Source organism: Vicugna pacos, chromosome 18 (genome assembly GCF_048564905.1).
Source record: "Vicugna pacos chromosome 18, VicPac4, whole genome shotgun sequence".
Lineage (NCBI taxonomy): Eukaryota > Metazoa > Chordata > Mammalia > Artiodactyla > Camelidae > Vicugna > Vicugna pacos.
The window spans coordinates 22,281,754-22,298,320 of NC_133004.1; the positions used below are offsets into that span (position 1 = coordinate 22,281,754).

Below are 16,567 nucleotides of genomic sequence, written 5' to 3' on the forward strand. Positions count from 1 at the left end.
CTCCCCCCAGCCCGCACTCCTCACCTGGCTGCCTCTGAACATGGAACATGGCAGGACCCCAGGAGACATGCCCAACTCCTGATCTGTCCCTTCGAAGCCCCGTCAGAACCAGATTCAACCACGCCAGGGGCTCCGGCTGGGCCGTGAGCTCTGGGGAGGGGTGGTGCCTCTGGCTGCTCCACAGGAAATGACCCACATCAAACCTCAGACATCTGCACCTCCGACAGCTTGCCTGGGGCTGGAGAGGGGGTGCGAGGGACTGGAGATGAGGGGACAGGAGGCAGAGAACACAAGGCCCAGTGGCGTCACCTCCCTCCAGGCCACAGGCTAGACCAGCCTTGTGGGCTGCAGGTCTCAGGGGAAGGGTGGTCTAGGCAACGGTACCGCAGCCCAGGGTGGAGTGCTGGTGGAGCAGCCTGGGTGAGCTCTGACAGAAGTGGCCCCAGCTTGCCCTGGGCCCCACAGCTTCCTTCCTCCCTCTCCAGGGCCATGCCCTAGGCAGCTGATCTGTGCGGCAGCTACAGAATATTCACGGGGTGTGGAAACCACACGTGTCTGCCCCAGGGCTGCTCCATCACTGGAGAAACCAAGGCATCTTTCTGCCACCCTTCTGTCAAGCCACCCAGCTGCCACAGGGCTGCAGCCCTGCTCCCTTGAGGCACCACTGGAGCTGTGAGGCGGGAGGAAAAGCAGGCAGCCCAGAGCCCGGCCCGACCTCAGGGGCTAGTGCTTTCCGCACACCTCCTTGTGGGCTCAGCTGTGGGACAAGCGTCTCTGCTCCATCCATTCTCCAGGCTCAGAGGGCCGGACTGCTAGCCCACAGACACACGTCTCCTCCCAAACCCAAGCTGGAGCCCACAACACCTGCAGAACAGCCCCAGGGCAGCCAGCGTTACTCCTGGGGGAAGCAGCTGGTGAAAATGTTATCCATCTTAAAACTCTTCACAGCCTAGAGCCAGCAACATTCCTGGCAGGAATCTAGGTCGGGGTGGGCAAGCTGTAAGGCCCAGCGGGCCAAATCCAACCTACCACCTGGTTCTACAAATGCAGTTTTCCTGGAACATGGCCACACCCATCATTTATGTAGTGTCCACAGCTGCCTCTTTGTTACAAAGTGATACTGACAGAGATAGCTTGGCCTGCAAACCCCGAAGTATTTACTATCTGGCCCTTTACAGAAAAAGTTTGCCCTCCACTGCTCTAGGCTAAGAAAATCATATAAAGGTAGAGAAAAACCCCTATATACAAATGCATTCAAACCTGACAACTTGTCACGCAGTGATGCCAAGTAGAAGCAACCCAGACTTCTGCAAGCAGGAGCTCCAATGAGTAAACTGTAAATCTACATGGTAAAATATTTCCTGTGACATTTGTTAAGTTTTTGATGGACTGGAGACAATTTTATTATGCTGAGAAAAAAAAAAACGTAGAGAGTATGATTTCAACACATACAGGAAAAATACAGAACGATGTCAAAATGGTGACAGGTACTGTCCCTGAGAGGATTACTTTTTTTTTTTTGCTTCTTTACTTTTTAACTGCTCTCCAAAATTTGTAAAACAAGCACAAACTACTATACTTGGGTGATCACAAGAAAAAAATCTGCTGTGACAATCCGCTCTCCTCCCAGCTTTTTCCTTCCTCCCTCTGTCTCATTCTGTGTTTGTCTGTCTCACATACACACGTGGAAACACAGTGCTCACCAGCATTTAACTTGAGCAAGCAAACCACATGGTGTGACTGCCTCGGCCTAAAGCAGCAGCTCCTTAGGGTCTTGGAGAAACAGTAGCCCTGTCATATTTACCCCTCAACCCCTGGAGCTCAGGCCAGTGTCTGGACCTACAGTTTAATAAATCAAATGGGGAAAAGTCGATAAAGACTGGGAAATGGGGCTTCCAAGAAAGCAGAGAAAAGAAGGGAAAGTTGGAAATGGGATCCTCCTGAGTATGCAGATCCCACATTTTCTCTTTCAGAGGAGTCCCCAACCCTGCCTCCCAACAACCAGCTCCTGTCGCCCTATCCCCTTGGCCAGCCACACTTCCCAGATAAACCCTTCCTTGCCAGATCTTTCCTCACCTCCTGCCTTCCTTCACATACGGCTTCAGGCAGCAGCATACCTCAAAAGGTCCCAAAGGTTGCCCACGACCCCAGATCCGTAGGTATCACTCACTGTTCCCAGTGCCCCTGGCCACCTCCCGGGGAAGCCCTGGGTCTCAGGAAACAGAGAGCTGGTCCTTCTTGGCTTCCTTCCTCCCACCAGGAGGCTCCTTCTGTCTCTCTTGCAGGTTCTGATCCTTCCTCGGCTCCTTGGGCCACCTCTTCTCACTTCTTCCTCTCCCCATGGGGACCCTAGCGTCCCTCTAGAGGTACCACATACACACAGACGACGCCCACCCTTCCAGCCTCAGCGCAGGGCAGAGCCCAGTCCACAGATTCAACTGACACCTCCATTCAGAGGTCCCAGGTGCCTCCAATCCCACCGGCCCCCAGCCACACCAGGAGCACCCCGTCTTGTCCTTGTCTCAGTGGCAGGGCCCTCCTCCAGCCCATAACCCAGGAGCCAGCCTCACAACCCCCAACCACACAGCCAGCCCACAGCCAACCCCACAGCTCTCTCCTCCTGTCTCCTGTCTCCCATATCTGTCACATCCCACATCTGCACCACCCCTGGCCCGAGAGGCTCCTCTCTCTCTCAGAGGTTGTTCCTCCTTTACTTTTGGCCGCCGCATCACCCCACCAAGAAAATGCTCTGTCCACACTGCAGCTGGGGAGCCTCGAAATGCAGATCTGCTCACCTGACACCACGGCCACCCACCTCTGGCTTTAAACACCCCAGTGCTTTCCTGTTGCTTCTACAGTAATCAGCGTGACCCTCTGCATGCAGCTCTGCTCTCTGCCCCCAGCCCGGCCCAGCCCTGCACCCAGTCCCTGCACCCTCTCATTCCCCATCTGCAGCTGTAACTCCTTCCACCCAGCACACTCACCCTGCCCCTGCCCGACACCAGCATGCCTCCCCTAGCCTCTCCAACCACTCAAAGCATCTCATGTCCCTCTTCCACAGCTTGGGTCACTGTCATGGGTCACAATTATTCTTTTATCCATATGATCCCTGAACCCACACCAGCCGCCCCCACTGGCATGGGGCCTGGCATCATCGAGGACCCTGAGGCCTGCTCACTGGATGTGGGGGCTGGCAAAGTGCACTGCATATGGACGCTGTCTAACACGACCCTCACAGATAGGCAGGCAGACAGAGCAGCCAGGCAGCCAGGGGAGGCTGAGATGGGAGCCCCAGAGGGCCAGTGTGGGGCTTCCTCTGGTGGAGTGGGAGCTTTGAGAGACAGGTATGAGCTAGAAGGTATGAGGGCAGCTGAGGTGGGGGAGGGGCTCACAACCGCCTACCCTGGCCTTGGTTTTCTGCTGCCTCTTAAGTACTGCTGAGCCTGGCAGGTACAGCCCGGGACATGTGCTCTGCAACATGATGGCCTCAGGCCCCTGCAGGCACTTACTCAAGTCTCACCCTTACCTTGCATGTCGTGGCCAGCAGGGCTCCGTCCCGGCTCCAGACGGCACCCTGCACCAGGTCCCCATGGGTCACCAGCTCTGCAGAGAAGCAGCCAAGGTCAGGAGGGGTTCAGGGTCCCCCCCATCCCAAGCATGAGGACAACAGGGAAGCGGGTGCAGGTTGGCCTGGCTTGGGGGTAATTGCAGGGGCAGGGGCAGCAGCTCCTCCCAGAAGGCACTGCACAGCACCCCGGGGCTGCTGCCTTCAGCCCTGCCCTCTCAGGCCACGCCTCCACTCCCTTCCCTTCCAAGGATCCCAGCTCCTGGGCCCGCCTCTCTTCCCGCCCAGGCTTGCTCTGGACATGTCACACACACTCTGGCCCTGTTCCTCCCCCAGTGTGACAGTTTTAAAACCTGTCCACAAATTATTTGATACCCTTCCTGTTAGAGGTTGAATCGTGTCCCCTTCCAAAAGATGCTGAAGCCCTCACCCTCAGCACCTGTGAACGGGACTTTATTTGGAAACAGTCTTGGCAGATAATCGAGTTAAGCTGATGTCACTAGAATGGACCCTAAGCCAATATGACTAGCATCCCTGTGAAAAAGGAAATCAGACAGAGAGAGACATGCACAGAGAGAAAACGAGGTGAACAGAGAGAAGATAGCCATCCACAAGCCACGGAGTACCAGCAGGCACAGAAGCTGGGAGGAGGCCTGGACAGACTGCCCCCCGCGGCCTCAGAAGGAATCAACCTGCTGACACTTGCATTTTGGACTTCCAATCTCCAGGATTGCGAGGTAACAAATTTCTGTTATTTTAAGCCACCCAATTTGTGGTACTTTGTTACAGTGGCTCTAGGAAACTAACACATCCTCCCTTCAAAATGTGGAGCTCAATTCCTTTCCTTCTGAGTGTAAGTAGGACCCAGTGACTTGCTTCTAATGGAGAGCATGTGCCTTCCTCCTTGCTCTCTCTTGGACTGTGCACCAGAAGTGGCTGCCATGCAGTGAGCAGCCCATCCAGAGGCCCATGGGGGAGAACCGAGGCCTTCTGTCCACAGCTGGGACTGTGTGAGTGAACCATCCTGGAAGCTGATCCTTCCGCCCCAATCAAGCCTTCAGATGATGGCAGCCCCAGCTGACATCTTGACTTGCAACCTCAACTTACAACCCTGAGCCAGAACCACCAAGCTAAGCTGCTCGCAAATCCCTGACGATCAGAAACTGTGAAATGAGAAAATGTTTATAGTTGTTTTAAGTCTCTAGGTTTTGGGGTAATTTGTTCTACAGCAATAGGTAACTACTATGCCAAGTTTACTTCCCAGAGGTTAATCCCAGTCCTGTCACCTGCTTGCACTATGACCTTGGTCAAGTTATTTAACCACATCTGAAACATGGGAATGGCAACACTCCCAGTGTGAAGCCCTCAGCACAGTGCCAGGCACATGAGGAAAGCTTGAGAGATGGCCGTTACAGCTGGGGTGACTCCTGGATGACACACTGCCTGGTGACCTTCACCTCTGCTTCAAAGGTTGGCCTGGACTTTTTTACTACACCAGGAGCTCCTTGGGGACGAGGCCTACACCTTGAATGTCACGTCCTTTGTGGCACAAGACAACTCCATGGTAGGCATTGGCTGACTTCTGAGTAATTGATGCTGTCAGGGGGTAATCCCTGAGACACCCCATTAGGCTGATGGCCCCTGGTCCCAGCCCCAGAGATGGGGACATCATTATGGAAGGCTTAGTCCACTTGGACACTCTGCACACCCCTGTGGGGCAAGTCCGTCCTTCAACTCTCCTCTCGTCTTTACCCTAAAAGGGGATGAGTATGACACAGAGGATTCTGCAGACAGGATTTGGTGATGCCGAGCTCCACTATGGGTCACAGCGCAGGGGCACAACCATTCAAATACTGAGGAATCGGACCCAAAGTTATCAACAGCTATGCCTGGTCTGAATGTTTGTGTTCCCTTTACCCAAAATTCACATGTTGAAACCTGATTCCGGATGTGATGGAATCCAGAGGCAGGGCCTCTGCGAGGTGATAAGCTCACGAGGGTGGAGTCTCATGAGAGTTTAGTGCTCTTATAAAAGAGACATCTGAGAGCTCCCTCGCCCCTGCCTCTAGGAGATGACACCCAGAGAACACGGCAAACCAGGAAGCAAGTCCTCTTTAGACACTGAACCTGCTGGTGGCTTGATCTTAGATGTCCAGCCTTCAGAACTGTGAGAAATAAATGCCTGTTGTTCATAAGCCAGTCTGTGGGATTTTGTTATAGCTGCCCGAACAGACCAGGACGATGCATATGGGGAAAATGAGAGAAGCACCATGGGGGGGGGTGAAGAGAGCAAAATCCTCATCTCCCAGGGCAGACGAGGGCAGAAGTCAGTAGTGTGTTTTCAGAACTGAAATGACACACAATTCAAGAAATAACAGTATAAGAAAGTTATTTGGACATATGAAGGAAAAAGCTGAAAAAACAGCTAAGTGAGATGAAAACAGATGTCTATGGGAAGTGGGGAGGGATGGGGTATTTGCAGCAAGTTAGAAGCACATATATATATGTCTGTATACGTGCATATATGTACGTACACACACATATACACATGAGTACATAAATGCACATCAGGTACATGTGAAACTTTGGTATGTATTTACCAAAACCACGAACAAAGAAACAAAGTGCTGTGCAGGTGGGGCTGCCCAGCAGGGACAGTCAGTGCGGCCTGTACCTGTGAAGGGCTGCTGCTTGGCTGCATCCCAGACCTTCACGGCCCTGCCCGCTGCGCTCACCAGGACGCCATCCGCAGTTGGGTGGAACTGCAGCACCTCCACCTGGGCGTCCTCAGGGCCCAGCAACAGCCCAGGCCCCAAGGGCAGTGCCTGGCCAGGGGCTGGCAGTCGCCACAGTTTCACCTGCAGGAAAGAGCGAGTCCGTGAGCTCAGGGCTGGGAGGGGCCTCCCTGCCTCCAGCCAGCCTTGCCAGCAGCTCCCTAACCCCAGGGGCAAGGGGCTGGTCTCTGTGTCAGGGGAGGGAGGAGAAGGGGCTCAGTGTCACAGGGTGTGGTTAGAGGCTGAGAGAAAGACACAGGAGTTGGGGGGAATCCAGGGGCTGTACTCCGTCTCCTCTGAGCCTCCCCCATCACCCTAGCCTTGCTACCTTCAGGCAGCAGCAGAACACAGGTTGTGGCCACGGCTCAGGGCAAGCGCAAAGGAGTGCACGGGAGCGGGCGAGGGTTGAGGAACCTAGCAGTAGGGGCTGGATGGGAACCAGCAGGGCCTTGGGGGCTCAGAGGCACCCGACGAGGGGTGGGAGGGGCCTCAAACTGCTCTTTCAGCTGCTCCACTCACCGTCCTATCAGCTGAAGCTGTGGCCAGGAGGAAGTCATCAAAAGGAGAGAAGTCCACATCCGTGACCACGTCTGTGGGAGAGAAACAGCTGACACAGGCTGGATGGGTACCAGCCAGAATGTCCTGCTTCCAGCTCAAAATGACCTCTCCCAAGGCTGGGAATCACAGCCCAGGGTTTCTGAGCTGACACCTCTGCCCACGTGGTGGCAGGCTGAAAGTCCTCAAGAGGAGGACACCTCTGGAAACTGCGGGCAAATGCTACAGGCCTCTGCCTGCAACAGGCATCCCCAAGAGCCCTGCGGCCCAGGGTGGCCAAGTGCCCAGCATCGGGAGGTTGGCAGGATAGGCAGGAAGCTCCTCGGATCACCAGGTACCTGCATTCACCCAATACCCAGCTCAGGTGAATGAACACAAGCGCCGGACCCCAGTCTGGGCCCACAGGGGATTCACAAACAGGACAGACTAGAGGCCACCTAACCCTAACAGACCCTCATCACATCCACAGGGAAGACACACACGTCTCTGAAAATGCAGCAAGAGGTGGGCTGTGCACGCAGGAGAGACCCCAAGGTTAGAGGTCAGGATAGACTTCCTGGAGGAGGCACAATGGACCCAGAATACAGAGGGTGGAACAGGTTAGGACATCAGGCAGGCAGGGGGCTGGGGTGACATGCCTGACCTAGGAGTTCTCTGCCCCCTGACAACCCCAGGAGCCAAGGCTGGCCCATCTGTAGGAGTGCACCTGACCCAAGCCTGGCAGCCAGGTTGTCTCTTGAGGGAATTAAGCCAGGAATGGGAAGGTCAAGTGACAGGGTGCCTTAGGGACTGGCCTGGGTGGAGGTCAGCCAGCTGGGAGGGAGCTGTCTAAGGCCTGTGTGTCCAGCTGCTCCTTCAGTTCTGGAAGCTCCCCAAGAGTCTCCCAATAAATCCCTTTTTAGCTTAAGCAAGCTAGAGTTGGTCTCAGTTCTTTGCAACCAAACAACCTGAACTCCTCAGCTCTGGGGGACCAGGATGGGAGGTGGGGCACACAGAGTGAGCCAGAGCCCAGAGGGGAAATGAGACTGATGGTTTCAGGGGGCAGGGCCAGGCCAGGGTTCAGGTGTGAGGGGCAGCAGAGGATGTGAGCAGGACAGCTAGGCCTGCGTCACCATCTTACTGCCTGCCTCCCCAGTGGGGCCGAGAAGGTACACTTTCCTCCCAGGCCAGAGCTGGACCCTGGGCATCCGGGCCAGAGGAAACAAAGAGGAGAAGGGGTAGACGGGGACAAGCACTCCTTGGGACAGCCCCAGCCTAGACCCCCTGACACCCCACCCTGCAGGCTCCTCACTGGACAGAGCCTGGCATCAATGAGAATGCTCTGAGTGCTCAGCGGTGACAGCAGGCCTGTGTCCTTCGCATGCACTTATCTCACCAAATGCTCACAACAACACATCAGGGTGGCACTGTAGCATCATCCCCAACTGAAGGATGAGGACACGAGGACAGAGAGGTTAATTAATTTTCCCAGAGCTGCACAGTTAAGAAGGGGCAAGGCTGAGGGTCAGGCAGGCAGTCCAGCTTCAGAACCTACAACCTCAGCACAACACGTGGCCTTTCCCGAGTCAGAGCAGGGCCCCCGCCACCATCCCACAGCCCAGACGTGCAGAAACACTCTCAAGATGCTTCCTAGCACTCTGCTTCCACGGACCAAAGGGCTGCTTGGCCCTGAGCCAAGGGGCAGAAGGTGCTCCTGAAGGTGGGGCGGCAGCCAGAACCCAGACCACCACAGTCTCCCCCCGCATCAGCACCTAAGAGGGCAGAATGGTGCCTGGTGCCTGGAAAGCAGGTTCTGAGGAGCTGGAGCTCAGTTTCCCCTAGAGCAGCTTCCTGGCAAGGCTGCTCCTGCAAGGAGAGGCTCCAGATAGCCACAGTGAGGCTACAGTCCGCTGATAGAAGCTTGATCCAGCTTCTAGTTGGAGCCCCCCAGTAACAGGGAGCTCACCATCTTATAGGTAACACCAACATGGGCAGCATCCCCAGGAGAAATAAGCAACAAGAAGCAAACAGCATGGTGCCTAACCCGGGTTCCGATTCTGGCTCTGCCAGCAGCAGTGCCCACACTGCTAAGTTCTTCATCTCTTTGAGCCTCAGTTTCCTTAGCTGAAAAATGGGTTACTTAAAAACCTACTTCAAAAATGTATGAGAATGGATGAGAAAGCAGACTTTGTCTCCGTTGGAGGACACAAATGATCGCAAAAACATTACAGCAAACGAAAGAGACCAGATTAGAAAGACCGTGTATGGTATGAGTCCGTTTATGCCCAGAAAAGGCCAGTCTATAGAGCAAACGTTTTCTGTGAAGGGTGAGGTAGGAAATGTTTTAGTTTTTGAGGGACATACGGTCTCTGTCTCCTCAACTGTTGGAAAGCAGTTGTTGGAAAAAGCAGCCACAGCCTGTAAGTCAATGAAGAGGTGTGGCTGTGTTCCAATAAAACTATTTACAAAGCCCGGCAGCGGGCCAGATTTGGCCACACGGTAGCTTCAGCCCCCGCTGCAGAGGCTGGAAGATCAACGGACATCTGAGGCTGCAGGGCTTCAGGGAGACATATACTAACTGCCAAGAGGCGCAAGGGGTCTTCCCGGGATGATGGAAATGTTCTAACGCCGTGGGGTGGGATACGCAGCCCAGTAACTTTAATAAAAATCATCAAATTCTTCACTTCAAACAAGTAATGTTCATAGTATGTAAATGAGACCTCAATAAAGTTGTTTTAAGTTTTAAAATAGGACTAGATGACAAAACACAGATAACACACTTAGCACCCAGGGAGCTCTCCATCAATCTTCACTATGGTCATTTTATTCACCGCCACCATCATCGTCAGGACCACTACACTGGGCTGCACACCCAGACCAGGGACCAAGGATCAGCCCCTTTCCCTCACCCAGGGCTGCCCAAAAGGCAGCCGGGAATGCAGGCCAGAGGGTCTGGGCTCACGGCCACCGCAGCTGGACAGGGAGAGAGGAGGCAGCCGGGCCGGTACTGTTGCAGCCCAAGGAGAGCAAACTGTTCCCTCAAACAGGCGGGCTGCCAGGAGGGCTACTGGGCGCCCCCAGAAGCAGCTGCAGTGGTGAACAAAAGCTCTCTTTGTGAGGGCCCATCTCTGACCCTACAGCACAACCAGCCCCCTCCCTGGACAGCCCTAAGCAGCCTGGCTGGGGAGGATGCCTGGCGGTGAGAGGTGGTCTGCTGGGCTCCAGGCGAGCAGACAGGGCTAAGAACCACACAGAGCTGAGTCCTCTGAGGGAGCCTGGAGCCTGGCCCTGGCCAATGTATATCCCCTTCCTTCTGGCCTGACCACCTGGAGCACCAAGCTTCCCTCCTCTCTGCCCAGGCTGGAATTCGCAACCAGGAACCAGCCTTCCAATCTGGACCTCATCTGTCAGGAGGTGAAGTGAGGATAGTAGGAGGGACCAGGGAAGCCACAGAGCTGCAGGACCAGATAAGAATGAATCCTGGCCCCAGGGAGGGAGGGGAAGAGTTCCAGGTTTCCTCCAGTCCCCACTCACCTGAATGGCAGCCCAAGTGGGTCACATGTCTCTTGTCCTCTTCCTGGCCTTCCAGAGGCACAATGCCCAGCACACCTGTCAAACAAACACGGGGGCTCTGACTCCACTGCCCAGGGTTTCCAGAGGCCACAAGACCCAAAAGCTTAGCACTGGACTTTCCCACAGCCTCCACCAAGCGTAAGACCACACCCCTCCGGACAGAGCGATTGGCCCAAGGTTAGGTTCTGCATCATGCAAGAGCCTTCCGTGACACTGACTGTGCAAAGACACTAAGGACAAAGGTTGTCTCTTTATGGCCCTGTGGGTCAAAAGAGGACAGTTTGGGGCTACTAGCTGCCACTTTTCTTAGCTATACCTGAGAAAGAAGCTATCGCCCAAAGGCAGCAGAGCAGAGGAACAGGGAGAGAGGTCAGGATACAGTAAAATACAGCTCTGCCCGAAGTCTCTGGCATTCTTAGTTATACAAGTCAAAAAGGTATCCCCTTTTGCTTAAGTCAATGTGAGGCCTGAGTTATCACTAGCAACCAAGAGTCCCAACTAACACAAGGAGATTTTGTGTTCCTACTGACTACAGTTGCCCCCAGATGAGCGCATGTGGGAACAGCTGGAAACAAAAGTGACAGCCCCCTCCCCACCTTTCTGGCCAAGCCTAAAGACCATAGCCAACATGGTTTATACCATGCGCGCAGTGAAGTTGACCTGCCCACTGCACGCTGACCAGTCTGTGGAGGTCTAAGCCCCTTTATGGTGCTGACCTCTGAACCCAGAGAGGCCCCTCCAAGCTTCTGGCCTATAACAAGTCTGCCCGTCTGCTCCACTCGACCTAGGGTGACAATGTCCAAATCTCCACATCCATGTTCACCTCCCTACCTGGACGGTCAGAAATGAATGCAATCAAGCGGCAGCTGGACTTGATATGGTTCCCACAGGAGGGGGTAGTTCCTGCTCGAATGTCATTGATCCAGGCCTGAAAATAAAGAACAGTAAACATGCTGGTTGGGGCTCTGCCTAAAGCAAGGGGTAGGGCATAGAGCATAATCCAGGGAACTCCACCATAAAGCTGCACCACTGGAGATGCATTTCTTTGGATCAAACCTGACCCCACTCACACAGTTCTTTAGAAAATGCAAAACGTCCTTAAAACCATAACCTGTCATAAAGGGGTCGATTTTGCTTATTAAGTAAGTTCTCCAATAAGTGGGAGGAAGCCGTCAGAAAGATCAGGCTGGACAAAGTCAAGAGGCTAACTGGGCAGTGTGTGTGTTGGGGTGGGGAGGGGGAGGGGTGATTATTCTATTAAAAGCGAGAAAGAGAAACAGAAAAAGGAGGAAGTAAACACCTAGGAAGACAGACTTGACTTCCTCAAATGAATTGCTGAAGGCCTGCCTTCACCAAGCATAGGGTCTCCTCCAAGCCCCAGGAGAAACATCCAAGCTCAGATAGGGGGAAATCAAGGCCTTTCCACAAAGTCCCATAGATGGGTGAACAACACATCCCATGAAAAGGCAGTGATGTTAACACCCCCACATGACGAGGAGCAGAGGAACACTTTTCCTGAAACTGAGATCAGCAAGGTCCCAACGTTTTCTGTTTTCTGTTGGCGTCAGAGCACCGTGCAGCACTCCTCCCTGCCGTCTGACACTCCTCCCTGCCCACCTTTCCCAGCCCACTCACCCACAGCACCCCGGAAACCACACCCACTACCCAAGTTTCTATTTCAATGTTCACCCACCACAGGTAGAACGTTATCATCTTGCATTATTCTTCCCTCCAGATTCATGTTTACTGTACAAATACAGTGGCAGGAAATATCTCTGAAAAGGAGAACAGATCACCTGTTCTCCCATCTCCCTAACATAAACTGTTGTAAGTTATCCCTGTAATCCCTAGCTCCATGCCTGTTTACCTTGCTGGACTGCGGCCCACCCAGGAACAAGCCCCAGGGCCCCTCAAGTACACTCCAGACCCCTCCAAGCAGTACTTACTGCACTCAGAGAGACAGTCTTGATGCAAATGTGAGAACCTCTCCACCACCAACACCCCCTTCAAACTTTCAGTGGTTCCGCACTGCACTGAGGATAAAACCCAACTTCTTCCTGTGGTCCTCAGGCTCTGCAGGACCACTCTGGACTCATCTGACACCATGCTTCCCTGTCACTGCCCTCCATCCAGCCTGGGCCACTTTCCTTCTTCCACCAGGCTCTTTCCTACCCTATTCTTCCCATGGCTGGCTGCTTCCCACCCTTTCCACCTCAGCTTAAATGTCACTTCCTCCCAGTAGCCTTCCTGGACCATCCTAGTGAGATTAACCTCACCTCTAGGCCCATCTCCATCTTTATCCTGGCCCCTAAGTGTGTTCTTCAGTGCACTTATTAAAATATGTGTTACACTTGCATGCCTGTCTGCTTGCTGGCTGTCTCCCTCATGAGACTGTAAGCACCAGAGGACGGAAAAACGCTGTCTTGTTCACCATTGTGGCTCCAGCAGGGATGTGCCCAGAAGATAACATCTAGAGGATGAAAACCTGGCTTCTGCTCCAGGCTGCCCTGATGTGCGATGGCCCCTGATTGGGGTCACCAGAGGTCACTTTCTAGGCCCAATGATTGGAAGACACTCCCAGGCCTTACAAATAATGTTTTCCCTGCAGACCAGAGCTGGCATCAGTTCTGAAACATATTCCTCATCAGGCCTGCTGCCCTTCCGGAGGTCCGAGGAGCCCCCCACCACCTGGTTCAGCCTTTCGTCTGGGCTCCACCTGCTCGGGCTTCCCCAGGCCCCATCAGCCTCTGGCAGCATCACCCTGAGTAACAGAAGCACTAGAGCCAGCCACGAGAGGAAGCACCGGCGGAAACCCGAGGGAGGGGCGCGCCTTTGGCCAGAAGCTCTCCCACTCCAGCTGACACACCCGGACTTGCTGAGGCCAGGGCAAAGAGGGACATCTCTCTTATTCCCCAGCCCCGGGCAGGGGCGATCGGAGCGGCAGGGAGGAGGAGTCCCGGCTCTCAGGCAAAGCCGACCGGAAGCCTGGAAGGCAGGCAGCCTAGCAGGCCTCAGGCCTCGGCCCCGTCAGGCGGTTTGCGCCGCCTTGGGGGTCCCAGGGCGAGGCGGCCGGGCCAGCGGACCGCGGGGCTCATCCGGAGGCCAGAGAATGTACCGGGAGCGCCAGACTCTTACCACCATGAGGCGGCGGGGCGAACCAGACGCCGGGCCCAATCCTGAAGGGGGCGCCCCGGGGCAGGCGGGCTCGGGGGTCTCCGCTCGGGGCAAGAGGAAGGGGAGGGGTGGCCGCCGGGCAAGGGGCGACCGTGGCCGGGCTCACCTCTCGGCGGGACGGCCGAGCCTCCGTGTGCCGGAACTTGGACACCTTAAAGCGGTTCATGGCGGCGAGGACTGCGACGGGCGCAGCTTCGAAGACCCGGGCGTCGGCTCTCAGGTGCACCGCGAGAAGCCGCGACTCCCGCCGCCTCCGGCCCCACCCGCGGCCCGCCGCCTGCAGCCACGCCCCGGCGCACCCCCGGCCAATCGCAGCCGGCTCCGGCCCGTCGAGTCACGCCCCCAGCCCCTCTTCCTCCGCGCGCGCGCGCGGTAGGCCACGCCCCCTGGCCAATTGCCGCTCGGCCGCCCCACGAGGCCACGCCCCGATGCCGACGGGCTGGCAGAGGCGGCCTGGAGGTCACGTGCAGCGCGCTGCCCGCCCCCGGCCCGGCCAGGCGTGTGGGACGAGGGGCAACAGCTGTGATTTTGTGTGCAGGGATTTGCCCTGGGAGTCTATCCAGTCTGCAGGACACGCCCTTCTCGGGGAGGAGAGAGAGCAGAAATGAACTAGCTCCAATACGGACACAGGGAATGCTCTCAGGGAGAGAGGCACCGCTGGCCCGGGTCACACAGATAGTGGCAGCGGAGGGGAGCCCAAGTCTGATGCAAATCCCTAGCCGTGGGGCCTACTCTAAAGACTCCGCATCCCACCCACCCTGCTTAGGTCAGGTGGACTCGGTAGGAGGGGAGATGGGGCCCTCAGCGTTCCTTATTTGACTAAGTCTTGGCTTCAGGCCTTGGGCGCGGTGGGGCAAGTTCCTAGAAGGAAATCAATCAATTACAGATAAGCTGAAAGGGCAGAAGATAAGGGCAAAGGGGAATCCCTTAAATAGCAAATGTGCCTAACCTGCTTAGCCCCCGGACAACTCTGGAGAAAAAGAGAGCAGCACCTGGGGCCATTCATTCCACAAGCCTTTCTCTTTGCTTTGAAAATCGACTCCGTGATTCCAGAATACGCTTTCTGCTTGAGAACAGACAGAACACCTGCTCAGGCGTGTCTGGAAAAGGGACTTTGACCTGAGGAATGAAAGTGATTGGTCGCAACAGTGCTGTGAAAATTCACCCTCTGCATTCACCCTCCGCAGCCTGCAGCAGTCAGCGGCCTTAACCAAGGGTAATTCTGAAAGCTTGGCCTGGAGAAGGGCATGAAGGGACCCATTGCCAAAAGATGCAAGTTCTTTTTTTCAGTTCTCACAAGTAAACTGTGGTGACTCAGAGGCCACTTACTGAGTTAAGAACAACCTTGATCTCCATCAACTAAAGATAGGATGTCAGTAGAGTTGACTGAGGCCTAGGATTTGGAATTCTAAGCAGTCTGGCAGCCACTGGAGTACAGCTTTCCCATGGTACATACTCTTTAGACTCTGGAATTCCTGCCTTGAGTTGGTTGAGATATTCAATCACTATAGCTATTTCTATTGCTTTTTTTTAAACTGTGGCAAAAAACATAAAATTTAACATTTTTATGTGTACAGTTCAGTAGTATTAAAGACATTCACAGTGTTGTGTGACCGATATCCAGAACTTTTCCATGCAAAGCTGGAACTATACCCATTAAACAACAGCTCCCATTTCCCCCTCTTCCTCAACCCCTGGTAGTCACCATTCCACTTTATGCTTCTATGAATCTGACTACTTTAAATACCAAATACAAGTGGAATCATACACCATTTGTCCTTTTGGGACTGGCTTATTTCATTTGGTGTAACGTCCTCAAGATTCATCCATGCTGGAGCTTGTGGCAGACTTTCTAGCCTTTTTAAGGCAGGGTAATATTTTGGTGTGTGTGTGTGTGTGTGTGTATATATATATATATATAAACATAATTTGTTTATTCATTTGTCCATCAATGGTCACTTGGGTTCACCTGCTTCTTGGCTATTATGAATAATGCTGCTAAGATTATGAGTGTGCAAATATCTCTTTGCGATTCTGCTTTCAGTACTTTTGCTTATATTGTTTGTTTTCTGAGGAGGAGGTAATTAGGTTTATTCATTGATTTCTGCTTGGAGGAGGTACTGGGGATTGAACCCGGGACCTCTTGGGTGCCGAGCATGCGGTCTACCACTTGAGCTATACCCTACCCCAATACTTTTGGATATATACCCAGAAGTGGGATTGTTGTATCATATGGTAGTTCTATTTTTAATTTTTTGAGTGATCTCTATACCAGATATTACTTTTAGAATTGGGTTACTAAAAACTAAACATTTAGAGCCATCCTTTAGTTACTGTTGGTTGTTTGGTTAATTCTACAGTATGCAGCAACCCCTATTTTCAGCAACAGTATTTGATTTATAACTTTCTGGTAAGAGAACATTCAGACATTATATATTGTGGTTCAAATATAAATCAACTATAGACCTAAAACTATAAATTCTTAGAAGAAAACATGGGGCAAAAGCTTCACAACTTTGGATTTGGCAATGGTTTTTTTGGCTAAGACACCAAAGGTACAGGCAAAAGGGGAAAAATAGACAAATTGGACTTCATGAAAATGTTTTAAATTTTTATGCATCAAAAGACACTATGAACAGAATAAAAAGGCAACCCAAAAATGGGAGAAATTATCTGCAAATTGTACATCTAATAAGGGATTAGTATCCAGAATAAAGAGGAACTCCTACAACTTAACAACAAAAAAACCCCACTTAATTAAAAAATGGGCAAAGGACTTGATAGATATTGCTCCAAAGAAGATATACACATGGCCAATAGCACATGAAAGGATGCTCAATGTCACTACTAATCAGGGAAATGCAAATCCAAACTACAACAAGATGCCACCTCACACCCAATAGGATGGCTGCTATCAAAAAAAGAAAAAAACAAAACACAGAAACAC

The 16,567-nt window shown here is 53.4% G+C and overlaps 1 protein-coding gene across 4 annotated transcripts in view; it reads right to left on the minus strand.

Annotated features, from left to right (window-relative positions):
• Positions 1 to 13,890, minus strand: part of CORO7 (coronin 7) — a 54,677-nt gene extending 40,787 nt beyond the window's left edge. For 3 of the 4 annotated variants that reach the window (XM_015239315.3, XM_072942589.1, XM_072942590.1), the window contains exons 1-6: positions 13,727 to 13,890; positions 11,278 to 11,374; positions 10,408 to 10,482; positions 6,859 to 6,929; positions 6,240 to 6,423; positions 3,527 to 3,603 (exon numbers count right to left, since the gene is read on the minus strand). In XM_015239315.3, the coding sequence (XP_015094801.1) occupies positions 3,527 to 3,603; positions 6,240 to 6,423; positions 6,859 to 6,929; positions 10,408 to 10,482; positions 11,278 to 11,374; positions 13,727 to 13,786 (564 nt within the window). In that variant the 5' untranslated portion in view covers positions 13,787 to 13,890. Of the gene's footprint in view, positions 1 to 3,526; positions 3,604 to 6,239; positions 6,424 to 6,858; positions 6,930 to 10,407; positions 10,483 to 11,277; positions 11,444 to 13,726 lie in introns of those variants that run through there. The other variant, XM_072942591.1, reaches the window with a different exon arrangement.
• Between the last annotated feature and the right edge of the window lie 2,677 nt (positions 13,891 to 16,567).